The following is a 17,090-nucleotide window of genomic DNA, read 5'->3' as shown; positions in this document are numbered from 1 at the left end:
AGACGGAACGGCCCTTGAACTAAATAAGCGAGGAAGCGAGGCAAACCTATCAAGCTGTTCCTAGAAGTAGTGCCAAACTGGAGCCGTCGGGTTGGGTGTGTTTTGAAAACGGGATCGGAACTGAAGCTATTCAGCCCTATGGGAAAAATGGAGCCAGGGCCGCCCAGGCTGCGAGGCACAGTGTTTATACACAGGTAGTGGACTGTGGGAACCCAAAACTGAAGGCATCCACTGTAGTCGATTGGACGGGTGACCCACCTTTTGTCACTGCAGCCAGGGATGGAGCTGAGATTCTCAATCTTAGGCATTGCCGCTGCCGGAACGACCAGGGCAGCTACCAAAGAGCAGGGACGCCGCGCGCAGCATCACTGTGTTCAGTTATCGTTCGCTAAAACAACAGCTTATCATCATCGTCATCCTTCCCGCCCTCCGTGCCCCGTCCCGCAAACTACCCAAACTCGGCCAGCCCTTTTCCTTGCTTCACCTTGTCACCGACTTTGCGCATTCCCGACTCCGTTACGGTTACGGTGTCACTATTACGAACCGCCATCTACCCTACGACGACGAATTATCGCGACGCCAGCACAGCGCAAAGCAGCGGACGGGCCGGGATGGAGCAATCCCCCCTTACGCAACAGCCTCGGCCGGAGGCGTTCCAGGCCAAGATAGTGCAGCTTTATCAGGAGTTATTCAAGGTATGTGAGCGTCTGATGTCTTGCTGCCGGCGGGTATTCTGCAATGGAATTGGAGAAAGGAGAAGCTAACGTCAACTGCGTTGTAGGTTAGTTAACGTCACCCTCGTCAATCCTCTCCCTCTCCGTGCTTCATCACATACATGCCCCGCGCGCCCGCGCCCCTGCCCCTCGATAGTTGTCATGTCGCGATCGCCGCCTCGCTGTTTTCATAACTCCTGTTTAGCCCAAGGCAACCGACTCTCTCAATCCTCGCGCGCGCGCAATGCGACTACACAAGCAACACCATTCCATATCATAACGACCCACGCATACATACTGACCTATTCTCGCCCACCGATCAACAGGACCACGATCACGACGAAGACCTCGACTCGCATTACCACTCCCCCACCCAAACCGAAGGTTTCTGGGCCGAGTTCTTCATCCTCAAACCCGCCCGCTCTTCCCTGCGCCAAATCCTCGACCCCATTTCCGCCTCCGACCTGCTCCATCTCTACTCCGCGCAAACCCAGCAGCTCTTCTCCCGCGCCGTAAGCGCGCTCAAGCCCACCAGGCCTTCCTCGTCCGCCTCTGCCTCTAGTCAGACTCAGAGTCAGAACAAGCAAGCGAACGCGCTCGACACGCTATCGGTGTTCCTTGTCAGCATACTAGGGAAGAAGTACACGAATCCAAGCTCGGACATCATCGAGGTGCTTGCGGGACTGGATAGTGTCGACCATGTCTTTGGGGAATTTGTGGGGGCTTTGGATGGGATTGTGCGCGGTGGCAGCGGAAATGCAGGTGCGACGAGTATAGAGGTGCGGCGCAAGGCGGTGGAGGTGGCGATGGCGGTTACGGCGGGGGCGTGGGGGACGGGGTTGGGGAGTTATTTCATCCAAAGGGATATGTTTCCTGCTTTGATGAAGGTGAGTTCTGAATGACCCGGGTTGGTTTGGATGAGAGGGAGGCCATAGGAAAGTGAGGGCAAATGGCTGACTAACAGAAAATAACAGCTTATACAAGACTCCGAGACGACACAAGATATTGTTCGGCCGTTCACACTGGTCGGACTTCTTGCTAATTACAACAAGTTCGAGTTTCAAAACCCGTACCAGATGCGGCTCAACGACTTTGTCAATGAGCAAACGATACAGAAAATTATCAGAGCCGTGGGCGAGGCGTGTTTGACGTTACGAGGGCAGTATGTTGCGGTACAAGAGGATCTGCCGGAGGGATGGTCGATAGCGGGCACGCTGAGCATGATTGGGTTGGTGAGATTGAATAAGCACAAGAAACCTGTGTATGATGCGGAGACCCAAAAGAGGATGTTTTCGGCGCTGTAAGTGACTATCCACCAGGGGAGGGTTGAGGAGATACAAGGACTAACAAGAACAGGCCTGGCAAAGAAGCAGCCGTCCTCCTAGCAACATACGACTTTACCCACGCTAATAAGCTCTTTTGCCACAACCTTGTCACCCTCCCACCACTTGCCAAAGGCGACGAACCACCCTTCTCAAGCTTCCTCTCCATAACCTCGTACATGCTCCAACACGCCCACTTATCGCAACGCACCACCCTTTACAGCCACCTCAACCTTATGATCATCCGCCTCCTAATCGAAGACCCCGTCCTGTGCAAACGTCTCTGCAGCTCCGAGCCCGAGCACAAGCACCCCGTTCGTCTCTGCCGCCAACGCTCCCCTTACCTCCCCCACGTGTCCGGCGACCGCGTCCTCGCCACCGCCGTCCTCGACACCATGATTGACGCCGTCAACCACAACCTCCGCCGCCGGCTCGACGTCGGTCTGTACACCCTCTGCGTGGGCATCCTCCTCCGACTTATCAGCTACATGTCCCGCTCCCGCTCCCGCCTCGAGTATCACTGGCACGAACTCTTCCGCTCTCTTTTGTCCTTGATCCGCTTCCTAACCACGTACGCCTCGGACCTCAAGACCTTGCTAGGTGGACAACAAGGCCAACTCGACACGCTTCTGGATCTGGTAGTCAACACCCTGGCCCTCGGTCTCTCGTCAGGCGAATCGTTCCTGCCGACATCGGCAGCCTACGACGATCTGTTTTACAAGATTGTTGAGATGGGCGATGTGCTGGTCAAGTTCAGGGATGTGTACGGGCTGAAGAAGAGACAGAGTAATAGCATCGATACGTTGGTGAATGTGTCGGCGCACTACAAGGATATGTTGGCTTCAGGGGCTAGTAGTAGTAAGGAAAAGTTGACGAGCGTGCAGGTTGCCGAGGTGATTAAGCAGGGATACGAGACGTTGAGCATTCAGGCTAAGGAGGGACTGGATAGCTGGGAGAGGTTTAGGGAGGCGGATGAGAGGGGGTTGTTGAAGAAGATGGCGAGGGAGGCGGTGGGGGATGTGAGGGCGTTGGTGGGTGGGGAGTGAATGATGTGGATGTGGTAGTGGTAGGGAAATGGTTTGGTTTTTTACACTAATGAGACTGAGATGGAAAAAGGCGTTTGTTTTGTTTAGTTTTGTTTTGTTCTGTTAGCGATGTATGGGATAGATTGTGTTTGAGGATGATGTACACTACCTACTTAATGGCTTGAAGCCCAAATATCCAATCGGCCAATATCAGATGGACTGGACTGAACGGACGAGAACATAGCAGGTACTCTTGTGCCTGATGCGAGTGGGACATGGTATGGTACTACCATCGTGATGGAGACTTGTCTTCTTCTCCAGGGAGCTGTCCCCAGATTTCAACTTTGTGGAGGGGACACACCGACCTACGTGTATGTAGTACACTATAGGGTAGAGAGGAGTGATGTCATTGCCCCTGAGCACGATGGACCCAGCTGTCCTTGTCGTGCCCCTGACTTGACCGAATCAAGACGAAAAGTAAACAAAGGGGTCCATTCCGAACAAGGGGGTTCGAAGCAATCCCCCCTTGATTCCAGGGCTGGAAGTTGATAGGGCGACCAACCAGATAAGGCGCATTTGTTGCCCTCCTCCCCCTTTCCGCTTCCATCCCTTCCATGCCTCCCCTGACAGCTGGACTTCCGGGGGACGTGTGCCCATCAGGGTCCTTCTGTCTGGGGCAAAATGGAAGACCTGGAATGACACTGCAGGAGGGAACGGGCGAGTGGCCTGAGAGATGCGAGTTCCAGAAGTCGATACGGCAAATCCGATGGGTGTGAATGGATGGAGCCCATATAATAAGTGGACCCTCCGTGGCTTACGAAACATGTGGATCGTTCAAGACAGTCAGATTGTCAGCGGGATTCCTAATGGGCGAATGCTGATTGGCCAACTCGGTTACCGGGCGGCTCCGAGGGCCAAGATTGCCATCCCATCACCGTGTCATACGTACCGGCTCAGTTTGCTTGCTCGGCTGACTTGACTTCAGTTGAACTTGGCCCGCACCCAACTGTCGAATTCCCGCCAAGCACAACTGAACCATCATCAGAGGAAGAACAAAGCCGAATTGCCCCGGCTGTTTCCCAACACACAACCTACCTAACCACCAAAAGTCTGGCCTTGTCACAGCCCTATGATCCTGACCTCTGCAATTCCCCTTTCTTCTTCTTCATCTTCCGCCGCCGTACATCATATCACTTCCACCGCCGCCATACTATCGCCGGCTTTCCCGTCTGCGATTGTACATCACACAACAAGCACAACAACAACAACAAGACCACTTCTACTCAAGATGAACGCGCAAAGGATTCTTTCGAGGAGGACGCTCTCGTCCGCCCTCTGCAACAGCAACCGCACCGTCGCTCACGCCCAGCGCCACCAATTCAGCACGACGCCCTCACCCGCCGTCACCGCTTTCCAGTCCTACACTCTTCCCTCGCACCCGCCATCGCCGCCGCGCTCCGGAAATGACTCCATGGCTTTCCCCGTCCAGCCGCCCATGCCGCGCGTACACGAGACAAGACCTCACAAGATTGCGTCGCCACCGAAGCAGCAGCAGCAGCAGCAGCAACAACTAAACAACTTTGCGCAAACGTCACCATCTACATCATCAAGCCCCTCTCAGCCCACCCCCGTTGCTCCCAAGCAAGAACAATCCAAGGCCGCCGCCGCCGCAGCACAAGCCTCCTCCGCCCCCACGCAACCAACGCCCTCCAAGCCCGCCCCCCGCGCCTCCCGCCTGCGCGCCCCTCGCAAGGCCGCCATCAACCTCACGTCCGCGGCTGTCGAGCACCTGCGCGCCATGCTGGACCAGCCGGAGCCGAAGCTGATCAAAGTCGGCGTGCGCAACCGGGGGTGCAGCGGGCTGGCGTACCACCTGGAGTACGTGGACAAGGCCGGGGCATTTGACGAGACGGTGGAGCAAGACGGCGTCAAGGTCTTGATTGACAGCAAGGCGCTCTTCAGCATCATTGGCAGTGAAATGGACTGGGTGGAGGATAAGTTGAGTCAGCGGTTTGTTTTCAGGAATCCTAATATTAGTGAGTTTTTACCCCCCCCTCTTTTCTCCCTCGATGCTGCGGAAAGGAATTGGGATGGGATGGTGGCTAATGAAAGGGAAAACAGAGGAGCAATGCGGTTGTGGAGAGTCATTCATGGTATGAATAAAGGACATGAATGATATTAAATCTCGGTTAAGCTAGGGGTGGGCCGGGCGTGGAAGCCGAAGCGCCTTTCAGCCGGACAGTCATGCGTGACACGACACGACTTTAGAGAGAGCTACGGGACGGTCTTCACTTCAGTGGCTCCCTTGGCGCATCGAGAACGAAGGACCGAAGAGTTATGTATGGAGCTTTCAGAGTCTTTTTGCGTCATTTGTTAGCGCTCGCGCGCTTGGGGGGGTTTTCTTTCGGCGAAAGCATGGGTACTGGCGTTTGGGTAGAGAGCATTATTCCCTTTATTGTTCTTGTTACTTATTTTTTTTCCATTCTGGTAAACTCAGATATGGACGGCTCTATCAAGGGCCTCTTTACTTATCGGTAGTGTTGCTGTATAATTTTTCTCTCTTTTCCCTGTTGCACCACCATTTATACAAGGGAGAGCAATGGAGAGGCTTATCATCATACTTGATATCTGGCACGCATAAATGGTTCATCCCATATTTTGGCTGTCATGATTACATGCATTCTACTGTGTACCTTTTCCTGCGATGCCCTCTAATGACGCATGCTGTGGTTTTTGATGGCTGATTAATCATGACTTCTGACTTCTGTTCGTGCGGCTCAAATGCGGGCACCTGTCAATTTGCCAACGGTCCAGCGGGAGCTACCCCACATGCTTTATGTATCCCCGCCGCAACACAGTTCCCCACCCACCAACACTGCAGCGGCAGGGGGACAACAGCTGTTAACGCGTTCGAAAATCAATTTACGCCCTCCAAACGCGTCTCCCGTCACCCCCAATTTCGCCATTCGACAACCCATTTTTGCTATTCCTCGGGTCATCTTTTGAAATTCCACCGTTCAGACACATTGAGAAGACCAGATTTTGCTTCAGTCTTGCTTTCATCCTACCCACTGACACATGCGACGCCATGGCGGTCACTTGTCCGATATGTAACCAGGCCGTCAAGGGCCTCGACAAAATCAACAGCCACATTGATTCCGGCTGCCAGTCATTCCTCGAGACAGCCGCCGACAGCGCCACCGCCCAAGCTGAACCACAAAGTAGTGGACAACAGAGTACCCAGAACGGAAACCTACCACCAAGTTCAACCCAAAAGAAACGAAGTGCCGCCGACTTCTTCCAGACTCCTGCCAAACGACTGGCCGTGTCAAAGATACCCATTGCTTCGACACCCCTACCAGTCCATGGAAGTGCTGCTGCTTCGACTGCTGCGCAAACACCGAGGACGGGGACCAAGAGGAGGTTTGATGAGGGACCGGGGTTGGATTCGCCTTCGATAGACGCGGCGAGGAATAGGAATGGAGGAGATGGGAGCGCAGAGACACCACAACAAAACGTGAATACTGGAGAAGGGGGAGTAGGAACAGGAGGAGGAGAAGCACAACCCAGCCCACCGATTCAACCGCTAGTAAAGCGCACAAAACCGAACAACAGATCCGCTCCCTTAGCCGAGCGCATGCGCCCCGGCTCTCTCGACGACGTCTTCGGCCAGGATCTAGTCGGGCCCAACGGCGTCTTGCGCGCGCTGATCGAAACCGATCGAGTCCCGTCCATGATTCTCTGGGGCGGTTCGGGAACCGGAAAGACGACGATAGCGCGCTGCATCGCCCAACGAACAGGTAGCCGCTTCATCGAGCTAAACGCGACCAGCTCAGGCGTGGCCGAGTGCAAAAAGTATTTCGGGGAAGCGGCCAACGAGCTGCACCTCACAGGTCGCCGCACCATCATCTTCTGCGACGAGATCCACCGCTTCACCAAGGCGCAACAAGACATATTCCTCAAACCCGTCGAAGCAGGCACCATCACGCTCATCGGCGCCACCACGGAAAACCCCTCCTTCAAAGTCGTACCCGCCTTGCTCTCTCGATGCCGCACTTTTACTCTCCAACCTCTATCTCGCGACGACCTCCAGCGCATCCTGCTACGAGCCCTCAAACAGGAAATAACCGACCAACACCTGCCCCTCAGCCCACTAATAGACGACGAACTACTTTCCTACCTCTGCGCCTTTGCCGACGGCGACGCTCGCACGGCCCTCAACCTCCTCGAACTCGCTTTATCCCTTACTACCACCACCACCACCACCACTTCCTCCCCCGACGAACCCCTCACCAAAGAATCCATCAAAGCCTCCCTAACCAAAACCCTCGTCTACGACCGCGCCTCCGACCAACACTACGACACCATCTCCGCCTTCCACAAATCCATCCGCGGCTCCGACCCCGACGCCAGTCTGTACTACCTAGCGCGCATGCTCCAATCAGGCGAAGACCCCCTCTTCATCGCTCGTCGCCTCGTCGTCATCGCCTCCGAAGACGTCGGTCTCGCCGACAACTCCCTCTTGCCCTTAGCAACCGCCACCTACACCGCCACCCAACAAATCGGCATGCCTGAAGCGCGTATCCCTTTAGCGCATTGCACCGTAGCGCTCTGTTTGGCGCCCAAATCGACGAGGGCATACAGAGGACTGAATAATGCGTTTTCGGCCCTTAGGGAACCGGGCGTGGCGGCGTTGCCTGTCCCGCTGCATTTACGGAATGCGCCGACGAGGTTGATGAAGGAGATGGGATATGGAGCCGAGTATAAGTACCCGCCCAATTATCGGAATGGGAGGGTGAAGCAGAGTTATTTGCCGGGGGAGTTGGTGGGGAGAAAGTTTTTGGAGGAGAGGGATTTGGGGACCGAGGTGGATCCGGATGTGGAAATGGGGGAGGGGGAGGATGATGGGGAGGTTAATGGAAATGGGGAGGGAGGGGTGAATGGGACGACGACGTAGGGTGTGGTTTTGTTGGAATAGTACGATGTCTGGTTTGGCTTGTAGTGCATGAATAATGTGCATTTGAAGCGTCCAAAAAAAGGTTATGGATAGGCTGGCGTTTTGGTGTTAAATGTACATGTTGGTATAGCATTCATTGTTGGACGTTAGAAAGATATGGAGTTGATGACTAGATACTCCAGAACTAGCCGAACTTGGTTGAACAAGCGATTGTGTGTTGATAGTGCCGGATTTGACGTCTTCCACTTAAGACACAATTCAGCCCTGGTTTGGTTGTTTTGTGTTGTTTGATAGGTTGGTACAACGAAAGACGCCTCTTCTCAATGAAGATGCAAAAAAGCATTCGGGCTTTGAGTCTAGCGGATGAATGCCGTGGGGATACTCTCTTTTCGTATTTTTCAGTTTTGAGCATCATGAAGCAGGCGGACAGAGAGGCATAAAAAATAGAGGCTGTCGTGACCGTTAAGCCCTCACTAGCCGTCCCTTCAAGCGAAGGGTTTTCTGAGTAAGCGAATGAGAACTCTGGATGTTTAAATGCTCTTTACTCGAACCAAGACCGAAGAACCAAGCTAACTAACAAATCAGTATTGTACCAATTAGCCTTTGTTTGTTTGTACTTGCTATAAAAGAGCCGGATCTCTGAAGATTTATAGCGTGGAAAGTCTCGGTCATTGTCAACACTTTACAAACGGAGACGAGTTATTCTCTTCCAGTGGTCAATAGAGCTCTAAGTTACCCTTATCGTACCCCTGTTCTGTCAACCTCATCAGAAGAACCAAACTAACAAACAAATTAGTATTGTATCGTATTGCACATTGCTAATCATCAAGTCGTCTACTTACAAAATTCCCTAACCTCATCCATCCATCCAAATCTTGAAGCTATCTCTATGATCCTGCTTGACTCAGCAAGCCAGGCTTCATGTATATACTCAGAGCCAGTATGGCAAAGAGCAGAAGCCACCACAGGGGTGCTTGTAAGGGTTTAAGGTGGACTTTGCGGCCTGTGTCAAGCTTGGGGCTACTCTCCGTGTCAGCCTTGTTGTTGTTGCCGTCCAACTTCTCGTCGATTTGTGCGCCGAGGCTATCGTCAAGCTGAGTGACTGTTTCGTTACTCTGTTCTGAAGCTGTCGATGATGCAAGCGCTTCAGCCGCCATGACCCTGGACAAGCCCAATGAGCGAATTGTTAGTGAATTTGTAAAGGTTGTTGGATGTTCGGATTATGCCGTACCTTCTCCGGTTTGCTATGGCTGCCATGAGGCTATCCTTGACCTCTAGATCCCTCTTATTAAGCTCAGCTTTTTTATAGCGACCTGCAATTTATCAGTAGGGTTATTACGCATTGCATTTTTGCTAATCCATAGCCCGCTGTCGGTCGGAAATTTGATTGGCCAATCTCACCTATGCCAAAACGAGCGAATGCGTCGTCCAAGAATTTTTCCATAATTGGGATCCCTGGGAGGACATTGTCCAGCTCTGCTCCGTGCTCAACTAACGGCTTCATAGCCTTAAAAGGAAACATTACCACGAAGAGTGCACTATCAGCATGAAAACTTTCGAAGTGTCTCTGCCCCTTCAATACGAGTTCTCTCCAGGGTGTGGTGGACAGTCCCCGCTCATTCACAAAAACTTCGTTCGGGGAGAAGTCTTGCGACAGCAAGTACTCTAGGAGCTCATGAAGCGGGCGGGATATGAAGAGCCACACATGGTCGAAATCAAACAAGAAGGGTAAGATAAGTGCATGGTAAAGTAGAGGAAACGGGGAAAACGGTGCACTCGGCGGTCGCAGCCTGACGTCTTGAAGCAGACGACCGACAGTATTTACCAAGCCTACCTCTACTGCCAACAGGAGTGACAATTGAAGTGATGACCGATTATAGGCTGGATCCAGAAACCGGGAGAAGCATGATTGTAATGCTGCTTCGTTGGTTGCGTAGTGTTCCCGTGGAATCGTCAGACTCAAACAGTCCGCAAGTTTTGCCAGAACCGGAAGAACGCTTTCGAGCGGTTCATGATCAATCGCGAATAGCTCTTTGAATGACCCGCTTAAACGAGCGCCGTTCTGGCAATACAGATAAGACAGCTGCAAATCCATGCCCGCTAGTGCGCAAGCCACACTGAAGGTAGGATCTGATATCCGTAGCGGAGCCAGATCCCAGACCTTTGGGTTATCCAAAAATTCGAAGACAGTCCGATGTATGAAATCGATGTCGGAATGCTCCGGAAAACCCCCAGACTTGTGTGTGAGTAACGACGAGTTGTGGTCCTCCTGCTTGATCCAGGGACATGTTTCCCTTGATGGGCACCAACAAATATCAAGGTTGGAGTCAGCGTCGCTTCGGGACTGTTTACCCCAGTCAAATCGAGGTTCTACCTGTAAAAGGCCGCCGCAACGACTTCGCAATCTTGCCACCATTGCGGAACAAATCTTGGGGGCTTCATGTACCGGAAAGCTTTCGAGTGGATGATTCGATGCACAGTCCATGCCGTTCCTGTCGAAAGAAGCGAGTTTGATGGTCAATCCTTCTCTGGAATACGTCGATGCTACTTGTGTGTAAAGTATTTTCAAGGTCTTCGCCATCTGTTCGTGGTAACGACGGTCGACGCTATTGAGCATGTGCACAAAGAGGTCCTCCAGCTCCGGCGGAAGGTCATCGACCCGTTGGCACAGCTCTGCAACAGTGTCAGAAGCCGCAAACCCATCTAGAATCGATCGGCAAGCCAATATAACCCACAAAAAAACACCCGAAGCCTTTTCAATGAGCTTGTGTGTAATGATGTTTGGTGATTGTTCGCCAGAATCCACAAGAACTTCCATATAATCGTGTGACCCAATGACATCGTTTATGTACTCCTTGATATCATTCCTCGTGAGACTCTCCATGTGAAGCTGGGGCACGCGGGAGAAGGCATGGTAACAGATCGCTATAGGCCGGCTGGAGACGATGACTTTGATTGCTGGGTTGGAGCAGAGACCCCTGATCAACTTGATCGCGTCGTGGAAGTTCCCTTGAAATTCGTCTAGTCCGTCGATGAACAAGCAGAATCGGTGTTTGGGCTGAAATTTCTTCGTCATAAACTCGGATGCAGTTCTCAGCTCTCCACTTGAAGGTGGGTCAGGCTCTTTATGAGCGTTGATCCGGACTTCCTGCCATAGCCGCGGCAGAGCCGAGGGTAAATAGGAGGATTCAGCCTCCAGAAGCCGATACAGGATTGCTCGAGAAAGTCCCTCGAGAGACTTCTGTTCTTGCGTTCCAAGCCCCCAGAAAAAGAAGGAACCGACTGTGAGTGGCAAGTCGCCTGCCCAAGCTTGCAATGGCGCCCTCGTGTCAGGATTGTCATGGAGATATTTCATCAGCGTAGACTTGCCGCTGCCTGCTTTACCGCATATCCAGTATACACCTGTCCCCGATCGAAGCCATTCAGACAGATCATCCCACTCTGCTTCGTATCCCTCTCTCTTGCAAGCGGGTTTTAGCGCCCACTGAAGGGTCTTGACGTGGGCAGGTGAGACGCTGTCCTTCCTGTCATCCATGCAGCGAAACCATAGGCTCTTTAAGGCTCTATCTTGGTCTCGGGCCTCTTGCAGTATGTCATTTCCTTCCAGGCGGCCGTCGGCTGCTTGTTGAGGGAGCAGCTTGGCATTCTCCTTGTAAACGGACAACACCTCATTTCTGATCAATGAGGCCAACAAAGAGACGGTCCGCTCAGAGGAATCTCCGGGAAGAAGAGCATCCAGTTTGGAAGTGAAATGGGATAGCTCTGCGATCAGGGTGTTGAATTTGTCCTTGTCCACGATCATCCACCTCAACTTGTCCGAGGTTGACGTGGTGGCTTTTCGATGGTGGATTCGAAGTTGCATGGCATTGTAGTCATTCTTGAACTTTTCCTTGAGAGATGCACCAACTGTCGAACTCTGAGATACGAGCAGTTGTGAATGGGGTCCATCCCTTTGCTCCACACCATAGCGCTGTTGAAGGGAGGAAGTTTCACTTAGGAGGTGTGTGATGCTGGAGAGTATGTGGGATACAGCTTCTCGGATGGTAGGGTTGTCGAGCCGTCGATCATAGTCTTCGTGAAGCAGACGCACGCGGTCTGCCCATAGCAGTAAGAAAGCTTTCTCAACATGAAGCTTGGCGTCCAAAAGGCTGTAGTCGTGGCCGTAGGAACGATAGGTGGAGAAATAGCCAAAAAGCTCAACACAACTCTTGAATACACCTGCCAGCCCGATGACGCCGATGGCCAGCCCGACTGGCTCCATGGTGGTGAGAATAAACGCGATGAGATGGCGTGTGAGTGTAGAAGGTTTGGGTGAAAGAGAGGACACTGACCGGGCAGCCACCCGCGCGAACCACGAAGATGTCACACAAACAGGAGAGGGGCTGAGCGAAGGTAGCATTGTTGGCGCAGTAGCGACTAGTTGTGAACCAATGAGAAGGGTAAGGCTATCGAGCCCATTGACTCGTCCTGTCCTTCTCGCTTTGAGGCATGATGGGGATTGGAGGACGGGGGTTGGTGGTGAAGTAGACAGCAAGCTGGTTTGTGTCTTTGGTAATTGGTTCTTGGATCATGGGTTTAATCGGGTAATTTTGGGGCGATATTGGACAATGCCTTCAAGAATAGAAGATATCAGTCTCACGGCGTCACCGTAGATAAACAAACAAACCAGGACTCAATCTACCAACATAACAAGTGAGAGCCCACTGATTTTTTTGCCCCCAGACTTCCACTTCCACTCTCTCCCATCAGGGTCAAAAGCCCTTGTGGCAGGCGTTCCTTCTACAGATGTAAAGAGTTGGCGTCGAGTACCTTCTGATTTCCATTTCGGTGATGACGCACAACTTGAAAACTCTGCCGAATTGCCAAGGTGCAGCAGATTTCGAAAGGGAAGGTGTGGAAGTGAGGAAGGGAATTGAAGAGACGGATGGAGTATGTAATTGGAAGGAGTGAGGGACGTCGAAGGCAGCTCCCATCGCCTTCCTTCTTTTCCCTTGGGCTCCTTGGCTCTTGCTGTGTCAAAATGGAGTCACATACCATTTTCCCCGTCTGTGCTGACTCTGGCCTGCCTCCCCCATTAGTTCTCTCCTCTCAGCAACGTCACGATGATGATCCAACCAAGGCACGTCATCCTCAAATCCAGTATAGGTGCCTTCCACTTTAGGGTGCCTATGGCACTACCATTTGCTTTTGCCGCTTCTTCTGAACTTCGGCTCGCCGGCCGCGTCCAATTCGAGGACTGGCGGCAAAATGGAAATCGCATCCATTAGCCCATGGGTAATGCAGAAATGACACTGCATTTTCAGGTGAAGTAAGGCTGTTGTTTCTCGACCCTCCATCAGTACGCCATAATAAAATGGTTCGACTTTTCTCACCATTTCCTTGATTGTAAGGAGTTCTGACAGCCCAACTGCGGGTGCCTTCGACGAAAGCCCTTGGATCGCCAATTGCAGCCTGGGATGCCAGGGTCACGGGGACTACAGGAAGACCCTTTTCGGGTGCTGCCGGCCCGATAAGCCTCAAATCCACCCAATCAGTCCCTTTTGCAGGACGCTTTATGCTGACATGTAGCGTGCCATCGCGAAGCTTTTAGGGGACTAGCGCCCTCCTGAAGTGAGATCCAAGTAGGACCCTGAAGCCGATCTGACGGGACCCTTGACTGTCCATCTTCTTCCCTCCAATACCACCTACGTCAGCAACGGACGACAATTTTTGTTTTCCTTAACCTTCCAATAGTTCGGCGCGTTCATAGAATGCCATGGATCTAACGGAGCCGCATTGGATTGATGACATCCAGAATAGTTCATCCGTAACTGAAATCTGCCTCGCTAGATTGTGCTACGGAACCTGGGGAGACTTCCTGTGGTCCAACGCCGTCCAAGGCGGCCTCTGGTTCGCATGTTCACCACCAGCGTTTCACTCCCATAGATCAACCCGGACACACGACTACCATAAGCAGCGTTTAGGGATCCCTTGACGTCGTAAATTTGATTTCCTTTTTTACGAGACGCTAGTTTTGGGGGATACCGTGTTGGACCGTTATCTTGTCCATGTAACCGACACTCTAACACTGCTGCCCTGTATCGGTCTGATTGACGTCGCGGTCAACTAGGAGAAAAGATACTTGAAACAGAAAACCCAATGGGCCGATTTCTAACACACCGAAGGGATCATCGCTCACATGGCCCGTTGGTGGTTGACTTGTCCTCTCTGCCATGGTTTTCAAAAATTCTGAAGCAGGAAATGTCGTATCCTCATCCGTCCTCCGGCTCACAATGCCGCAGAGCCGTCATGGCATTGAGTAGTCCCTTGTGGTATCCTCTTGAACACTGATAGTATATATAAACTGAAATGATTATTGTGATGCCGAAAAAACAGCAATGAGTGAAGCAGACGTTAATGATCAGAGCCCTGGGATCTCCGCCGCTTTCTCACCACTGCAGCCACTCAAACAAAGCAAGAACCCAAAATACCATTCAACATGTCTAGCCAATCACCACCCCAATCCACACAAGCATCTCTCAGTCGTATTCCGCCACATGTGCTACAGATGATCGAAGGGACGTCCGGAGTTCCAAGTCACGGGCCTTACACCTCTACTCTGAGGTGCAATGGTGAGATAACTGCTAGACTCTCGTCGTCGTCATCGTCCTGATTCTCAATCTGTGAAGAGTTCTCCTGGGACGGGACGAGCGCCAATTCCTATACTCCAATGGCTGAAAGTTATCCACGGGTAAGTAATATCACATTCCAGCTGGTTCAAAGGCTGACCGCCAATAGGGCCCGTCTTCGATCAGTACAAACGCAACAAAGGGGTCGACAGTAAAGAGACGACCATGATACCAGAGCAGGCAGTGCAACAAAAGAGGTTGCGGTTCGAAACTTTTACAAATCCTTTCAAGGTAAGGGAACATGGGAGAGACAGGGCAAGGACTGATGATGATGGGTAGTGTGGATGTTGGAGTACACTGTCGGCTAGTCGAAGCTATGCGCATTTACTAGAAGTTGGGCTGAATAGACGTACCCATCACATCGTACCATGTCCCTACTTCATTGCGTTGTCTGAAACATGTTCCGTCGTGATGAAACAAGTATATTTGCTGGTCCCGGAGAGCTGGTGTTGATTCGGGCATGTCAGCCACTTCACTTCAACAAGCCACAGGCAAAGACTAACAGTCGGAAAGCTACATAATTTGGATTGAAAAAGGGAAGTGAGTTTAGTTCAAAAGTTTCACATGAATATCATCTAAGCTGATCGAGGAGTGACATTCACGAATAAATGATGGTTGAGAAACAGTCACATTGTGAACCGTATCCTGATAGGGCACCTAACAGGTACCTTTAGCGGCCATTGGCCAATCCTAAACCGTTGTAACCACTAATTCGCAGTGAAACAACGGGGAATTCAGTCTATGACGTAACCGAACAGGGACCAGCTCACAACCTTTTTTCGACCTCAATCTTACCAAACCTCAACCGCCCCTCTCTCCACTCTTCCCTTCATGTCATCTCAATGTAAACAAAACCAAACATGCACTCAACCATCCAACAGCTTCCGTCAGTTTGAGTGGCTCACCAAAACAACATGGCGTCCTTCCCCCAACATCACCACGGTGGTAATCACCACAACAGCGACAACTACTCCGATCACGACAGTGACAACAACACCCAAATCAAATACACCCTCTCCAAATCCGGCCGTCCCTACACCCTCTCTCACAAAATTTATTTCCTCCGCATATCCTCCCCCGATGACGACGACGGAAAGCATCCAAAAACCATCCCCATCTCGCCCTTCCACGACATCCCCCTCTTCCACTCCCGGTCCCAACAAGTCTACAACATGATCGTCGAAATCCCCCGCTGGTCCCAAACCAAATTCGAAATCTCCCGCTCTTTACCTCTGAACCCCATCGTCCAAGACGTTTTATCCGCCCGTCCCAACCAGCCCCGGTTCGTGCCTAACCTGTTTCCTTACAAGGGATACCCCTGGAACTACGGCTGCTTGCCGCAGACGTGGGAGTCGCCGCACTACAAGGGTCCGGGTCCGGACGCGGAGGGCGCAGAGGGCGCAAGGGGGGATAACGACCCGATTGATGCGTGTGAAATTGGTACGCGCGTGGCATACACGGGGGAGGTGAAGCAGGTGAAGGTGCTAGGGGTTTTGGGACTGGTGGATGCGGGGGAGATGGATTGGAAGGTGTTGGTGGTGGATGTGAGGGATAAGCTTGCCCAAAAGGTGGATGATATCAAGGATGTAGAGAGGGAGTGTCCGGGGTTGTTGGAGGCGACGAGGGATTGGTTTACGTGGTATGGGGTTCCGGAGGGGAGGAAGAAGAATAGGTTTGCGTTGGGCGGGGAGTGGAAAGGGAGGGAGTATGCGGTTGGGGTGATTAAGGAGTGTGAGGAGATGTGGAAGGAGCTGGTCAAGGGGGAGGTGGAGGGGAGTGAGGATGTTTGTTTGTGAGTGTTGCCTGTTGTTTTCTTTTTTCGTTTCCTTGTTGTTGATGCTGACAACTGTGAATACCCAGGAAAAACACGACGCTGGATGGAACGCCGGGGAAGGTCGATCCAGAGAGTGTCAAGTTGCCGCCGAATGAGGACTTGCCGCCTGCCGAGGTGGAGCAGGATTTGGAGGAGGTAGCCTATGTGGATAGGAAGAAGGGGGATGAAGATGAAGATGAGGTCGGTACTGAGGATAAGGGGACGAATTACGAGGAAGACAGCAAGACGAATGATGACGAATGGGACGATTTAGCGAACGATTCTGCCCTCGACGACCTGAAAATGCTGAACGTCAACTTGAATTCCTGGTGATGGGGATGATGATGCTTGGGTAAGGTCTGCTGGCGAAACATTGACTTGAGTTTGCGTTGAGGTAATGAGCAGGTTTGAAAAACATTGTAGGGCATCTTTACGGGTTTGTTATTTGGAGTTTGTTTTCATAAATCATCTCACCATCAGACCATCACAGGAAAACAGCACAAGATGGAAACCAATACCGCTATTTAATCCGATCAAAATGTCACTCGTTAACCTTATCACATTCACAACTTCTTACCAACCCCCCGCCCAT

General features: G+C 52.0%; 5 protein-coding genes across 5 annotated transcripts; 4 read left to right on the top strand and 1 right to left on the bottom strand.

Annotated features, from left to right (window-relative positions):
• The first annotated feature begins 389 nt into the window (after window positions 1-389).
• On the top strand, window positions 390-3,321 carry NCU08708 (hypothetical protein). The gene is made up of 4 exons (XM_958476.3): window positions 390-695; window positions 1,040-1,600; window positions 1,688-2,013; window positions 2,070-3,321. Exons 1-4 carry the CDS (start codon window positions 612-614, stop codon window positions 3,079-3,081), a joined length of 1,983 nt encoding a protein of 660 aa, XP_963569.2. The 5' UTR covers window positions 390-611; the 3' UTR covers window positions 3,082-3,321.
• Window positions 3,322-3,752: 431 nt separating this feature from the next.
• On the top strand, window positions 3,753-5,798 carry NCU08707 (iron sulfur assembly protein). The gene is made up of 2 exons (XM_958475.3): window positions 3,753-5,096; window positions 5,182-5,798. The coding sequence occupies exons 1-2, from the start codon at window positions 4,190-4,192 to the stop codon at window positions 5,217-5,219; spliced, it is 945 nt and encodes a 314-aa protein (XP_963568.3). The 5' UTR covers window positions 3,753-4,189; the 3' UTR covers window positions 5,220-5,798.
• A 177-nt stretch (window positions 5,799-5,975) lies between these two features.
• On the top strand, window positions 5,976-8,061 carry NCU08706 (AAA family ATPase). Its single transcript, XM_958474.2, has one exon. The coding sequence runs from the start codon at window positions 6,149-6,151 to the stop codon at window positions 8,015-8,017; it is 1,869 nt and encodes a 622-aa protein (XP_963567.1). The 5' UTR covers window positions 5,976-6,148; the 3' UTR covers window positions 8,018-8,061.
• A 248-nt stretch (window positions 8,062-8,309) lies between these two features.
• NCU08705 (hypothetical protein) lies at window positions 8,310-12,409 on the bottom strand. The gene is made up of 4 exons (XM_011395324.1): window positions 9,419-12,409; window positions 9,249-9,330; window positions 8,860-9,178; window positions 8,310-8,797 (listed from the first exon to the last, which is right to left on the bottom strand). The coding sequence occupies exons 1-3, from the start codon at window positions 12,276-12,278 to the stop codon at window positions 8,905-8,907; spliced, it is 3,216 nt and encodes a 1,071-aa protein (XP_011393626.1). The 5' UTR covers window positions 12,279-12,409; the 3' UTR covers window positions 8,310-8,797; window positions 8,860-8,904.
• Window positions 12,410-15,857: 3,448 nt separating this feature from the next.
• On the top strand, window positions 15,858-16,831 carry NCU08703 (inorganic pyrophosphatase; the record flags this gene model as incomplete). Its single annotated transcript, XM_958471.2, has 2 exons — window positions 15,858-16,477; window positions 16,546-16,831. The coding sequence occupies 2 exons, from the start codon at window positions 15,858-15,860 to the stop codon at window positions 16,829-16,831; spliced, it is 906 nt and encodes a 301-aa protein (XP_963564.2).
• Window positions 16,832-17,090: the final 259 nt, after the last annotated feature.

Source organism: Neurospora crassa, linkage group II (genome assembly GCF_000182925.2).
Source record: "Neurospora crassa OR74A linkage group II, whole genome shotgun sequence".
Taxonomy (NCBI): domain Eukaryota; kingdom Fungi; phylum Ascomycota; class Sordariomycetes; order Sordariales; family Sordariaceae; genus Neurospora; species Neurospora crassa.
The sequence above is the reverse complement of the archived record's forward strand: the minus strand, read 5'-3'. Positions and strand labels throughout refer to the sequence as shown.